The 4,877-nt window shown below is 61.3% G+C and overlaps 1 protein-coding gene across 1 annotated transcript in view; it reads left to right on the top strand.

The window, feature by feature from the left end:
• Nucleotides 1-4,871, top strand: part of ARMC5 (armadillo repeat containing 5) — an 8,793-nt gene extending 3,922 nt beyond the window's left edge. Inside the window, 6 exon segments of the mRNA XM_015559678.1 lie at nucleotides 806-913; nucleotides 1,008-1,794; nucleotides 2,660-3,150; nucleotides 3,722-3,854; nucleotides 3,955-4,124; nucleotides 4,186-4,871. Coding sequence (XP_015415164.1) covers nucleotides 806-913; nucleotides 1,008-1,794; nucleotides 2,660-3,150; nucleotides 3,722-3,854; nucleotides 3,955-4,124; nucleotides 4,186-4,844 — 2,348 coding nt within the window. The 3' untranslated portion in view covers nucleotides 4,845-4,871.
• The last annotated feature ends 6 nt before the right edge of the window (nucleotides 4,872-4,877 follow it).

Here is a 4,877-nt window from a genome sequence, read left to right as displayed (position 1 = left end):
CGTATTCAAAAGGACAGCCGCGTCCTCTGGTGCCAGCCCCTTTCCGTGCGCGCGAGCCCCATACCTCTGCGCTTCTCTTCTGCAGCTTCTCTTGCTCTCAGTGTGCCTTTCCTTCCTTCTAGTTGTAGAATTTACAGTCAGCCAGGCTTCCTGTGGTTCTGATGATGTCCGTATTGTTTTTCTGAGGTATTAATCAATTGTTGTGAGTGGCATTAATTTCCCGGTGTTTATCTCTGCCGCCATCTTAGTTTCTCTCGTGTGCTCCACTATTCTGCCTTTTAAATATCTGCTGAATCCACTTTTCTCCCTCTTCCATCATGTGCCCAGAGCCCTGTGCCCATGTCCTGGGCTGCGCTGGTAACTGATTTGGTTTAAGCCGCTGTCCTTTCTCACCTGGACTATTGCACCAACTTCTGCCTTATTCTCCCCCCTCCCTCCTACGATCCATTCTCTCTCCTGGCTGCCAGATTCTGTCACACCATTCCCGTTCTTACAGCCTGATGTGGCTCCCAGTGCCCTCACATTCAAACCCTGATTCTTTGGCCTGGCATTCAAGCCCTTCATGAGGTCATGGCAGACACTGGGTCTCCCTTCTGGACCCTTGCAAAGGCTGGTTCCAAACCTGAAATACCCTGTTACTGCCCCATCCATCATCCTTCTACTAAATCCCTACTATTTAACCTTCTAAACCCCCTGTTAGTTTCTCCTGGAGGCCTCTCCTCACCCTCTCAGATCACATTCTTGAGGCAGTTAATGAGAGAGACAAGAAGGGATAGAACCCTCAAGAGGCCAAATTCTCTTGCAGTGACTATTCTTCAGTGTGTGAAGACAGACAGCGTCCAGAACCGAGCAGCCCGTGCTCTGGGCAACTTAGCCATGGAAGCCGAGAGCTGTGCGGACATTCATTCTGCTGGTGAGAAGGCTGCAAGGGTGGCGTTAGCTTGGGGTGGGACAGGGGCTTGGGTTTCTATCTTTGCTCACTCTGTGTCCTCCCCTTTCCTCTCCAGGTGCTGTTCCCCTACTCATTGAGAGCCTGACGGCCTACCAGGACTCACATTGCTTGCAGAGCGTGATTCGCGCCCTCCGCAACCTGGCGGACTCCCCCCAGCACCGCCTGGCCCTGGCACAGCAGGGAGCCGTGCGCCCACTGGCTGAGCTTCTGGCTGCTCCCCCAGACCCTGCGCTGACCTTGGCCCTGGTCCGTGCCCTTCTGGAGCTGAGTCGAGGCTGCTCCCGTGCCTGTGCTGAGCAGCTAAGCCTGGGTGGAGGACTAGGCCCACTGGTCAGTCTAGCCTCCCATCCCAAAAGGACAGTCCGCGAGTCAGCTATCCTGATCCTTGCCAACCTGTGTGCCCAGGGCCTGGTACGGCCTGCCCTGGGCAACGCTGGCGGTGTGGAGGTGCTACTGGGTGAGCTCCAGCAACGCCGAGGTCCCAGTGGGGCTGGCCCAGCCTCCCAGCAGCCCCTGGTGCGGGCTGTGTGCCTACTTTGCCGGGAGGCCATCAACCGAGCCCGGCTGCGGGATGCTGGTGGTTTGGAGCTGCTGATGGAACTCTTGCGGGATCCTCATGCCAGCGCCTGGCACCCTCGTGTCGTGGCTGCCCTTGTGGGCTTCCTCTATGATACAGGGGCCCTGGGCCGGCTGCAGGCTCTGGGACTTGTACCTCTCTTGGCCGGGCAGCTGTGTGGCGAGCTTGGTGATGAGGAAGAAGAGGGAAAAGAAGCCGCTTCCTGGGACTTTCCTGAGGAGCGGACCCCTGAGCGGGTAGAAGCCGGAAGCTTCCGAAGCCTCAGGTGAGCCCCTCCCTGAGCTTTGGGATGGGGTTTGTGTCTGCTCTGGCTCTCTCCCCCACCCTCACCCCCTCTGTCTCAGTAAGACTTTTATTCACTCCTGATCCCTTGTTTTCCCCAGTGATGACCACTTTCTAGTGCCCATTAAATGCACCTTCACGCCCCTGCGTCCCCCCTTGACCTTGGCTCCACCCCAGGACCTCTGAACTCTGGGGCCCAGAGAGGTCCCCTGGAAGGTGGACGGTGCTCTGGCTGTGATGGTGTGCTCTGGAGCCCACATTCTTATTTTGGTGCCACCAGTTATCACAGGAAAGTTAACTTCTTTGCATGCAAAATGGAGGATAGCAGGCATGCCTTCCCCATGCAGTTGTGAAGAATAAGTGAGGGTACTGTGCAGCTGTCAGCTGTCTTGTGAACTCTCTGACTTCGTCTCCTATGGCTCCCCCTGTGTCCGCTCTGCTCTTGCACCCTGGCCTCCTGGCTGGTTCCTCCACGTGACCAGCAGGACTCTCAGGGCCTCTTTGGCTGCGGTTCTGTCGGCCTCGAGCACTCTTCCTCCTGGACTCCTTGATCAGGTCTCACCTTCTCAGTCAGGGCTACCATCACCACTGGTTTCCAGTGTCAACTTTTCCCTCCCTCGGCTCTTTTCTATTCCTTTCATCCGTATGCGTCGCTTCTCAAACTCCACCCCTAAAATGGGGCTTGGCACAGACAGGCAGCAGTCATTGCTGAATGATTTGGGGTTTTCCCTCTCTTCCTCCCCTATCTCCTCTCTGGCCACCTCCTCTTCCGGGCTTCTGTCACCTCCTTTTGGACCTGCCCCCTCGCCTTGGCTCTGAGTTCAGCCTCCTCCTTCTCTCCTCCGCAGGTCGTGGCTGATATCTGAGGGCTACGCCGCAGGCCCCGAAGACATCTCTCCGGACCGGTCTCCAGAGCACTGTCCACGGCCTCCTCCACCGCCGGCGCCCCCTGAGCAGGCCCAGGCGGCCAGTCCCGCCCGCGGCCCAGCCCTAGTGCAGACGCCTCGAGGCCGCAGCCCTGCCACCGAGGAGTCTTGGGGCCGCGAGGGGCCAGCGCTGCTGCTGCTTTCACACTTCTCCCGGGCGCCAGACCCAAGCGGAGCGCTGGTGACAGGCCCGGTCCTGGGCGGCCTGCTGGCCTACGTGCCGAGGGCGCCGGGCTCACCGGCACTGCGCATCCTGGCGCGCCTCACCTGCAACCCTGCCTGCCTCGAGGCCTTCGTGTGCAGCTATGGGGCCGCGCTGCTGCGAGCCTGGCTGGTGCTGGGTGTCGCCCCTGAAGACTGGCCCACGCTGCGTGCCCGGCCCCCCAGTCTGCGCAGCCAGCACCGGGAGCTGGGTATGTCCCTGCCCCTTTGTGCTCTGTCTTCCACTTATCCTTCAGTGAGCCCTGAACCTTGCCTTACCACCCCTCGGTCCCTCACTGCCCTCAGCCCACCATCTGCCCCATCCTGCTCCACCATCCCAGCCTGCAGAGTCCTGCTCCATACCTGGCCCAGGCTTTGGGGCACCACAATTTAGAACTGTACCTGTTGGCATGTCCTTCCCTAATCTACTCTCAGTTCGGTGGTGTCACTGACTTGTGAGTCCTGCTCAGGCGCCATGTCCTTTCAGGCCCGACCCCCGTATCCAGCACTACCAGGGGCTGCCCTGTCTCCTGGGCCTGGTCTCAGCCCTGAGGGCCCCGGCTTCCTCCCTGCCCTCCCACTTCCTGGTCCTGCCCTCACTTCCACTTCCTAGTCTCTGGGCCCCATCCCTCCAGGGCCTGCGGCAGCCTCCTTTCCATTCCCTGGTGTCTTGCCCTGAGGTTTTACCCACCTTCCTTTCGGGGGCCCGGAAGCCCATGCTGCCCCTCCCGCCCCAATCTTGGAACCAGCTCCCACCCTGACCCACTCTGCCTGCCCCTGCAGGTGACATGCTGCTGCAGAACCTGACGGTGCAGGCGGAGTCGCCCTTCGGCGTGGGCGCCCTCACGCACCTGCTGCTCTCCGGGAGTCCTGAGGACCGGGTGGCCTGTGCGCTGACCTTGCCCTTCATCTGTCGGTGAGGAGGATGGGGGTGCCTTGCAGGGGTCAGGGGAGCCAGGCAGCTCTGGCCCAGTCGCACCTTTCCCCCTTCTGAAAGATGCTCTTTCTCCCCATAGGAAGCCCTCTCTGTGGCGCCGGCTGCTTCTGGACCAGGGCGGCCTCCGACTCCTCCTGTCGGCGCTGACGCGGCCAGCCCCGCACCCACTCTTCCTCTTCTTTGCTGCAGACTCCCTTTCCTGCCTCCACCGCCTGGCATCTCCCACGGTGAGCCCCGCCTCGCCCCCCCGCAAGCCCCTGGGACATAGATGCGCCCTCCCCTTGCCACTATGAACCTCTGCTGGGCCCAGCTCCACCTGCCCCCCCCTTGGACCGAGACCCGCCCTCCCCTTGCCACTATGAACCGCTGCTGGGCCCAGCTCCCATCCCAGCCCCGGATCTGCACTTCCTCCTGGACTCAGGCCTCCGGCTCCCCGCCCAGCGAGCTGCCTCATCTACTGCCTCCCCTTTCTTCCAGGCCCTGCTAGCTGGCAGCTTTGCTGAAGCCCAGATGGACCTGGTACCTCTTCGAGACCTATCACCCAGCGCAGCCTGGCCAGTCATGCATCACCTGCATGGTTGCCGGGGCTGTGGGGCAGCCCTGGGGCCCATTCCCCCTCCAGGCCAGCCCCTGCTGGGCTCAGAGGCGGAGGAGGCACTGGAGGCTGCAGGCCGTTTCCTGCTGCCTGGGCTGGAGGAGGAACTGGAAGAGGCTCTGGGCCGTATCCACCTGGGATCCCAAGGTAGCCTAGAGTCCATGGGTGAGATACTCCGCCTGGGCCGGCCCCGGATGGCTGTCCACTGTGCGCGCTGGGTCCTGGGGCCAGGGCAGTGCACACGGAAGCGGGCTCTGGCCTTAGTGGAGCTGGTGGAGGCAGCAGGCGAGGAAGCAGGTCCCCTGACTGAGGCTTTACTGGCTGTGGTGATGGGAGTTGAAGTGGGGAGCAGGGGTCCCAGCCTAGACTCTTGATATCCCCTCGGAGGGGACCCAGGAAAGAATTGG

Source organism: Myotis davidii, unplaced genomic scaffold (genome assembly GCF_000327345.1).
Source record: "Myotis davidii unplaced genomic scaffold, ASM32734v1 scaffold1754, whole genome shotgun sequence".
Classification (NCBI taxonomy): Eukaryota; Metazoa; Chordata; class Mammalia; order Chiroptera; family Vespertilionidae; genus Myotis; species Myotis davidii.
Note: the sequence above shows the minus strand (reverse complement) of the source record. Positions and strands in the feature narration are given on the sequence as shown.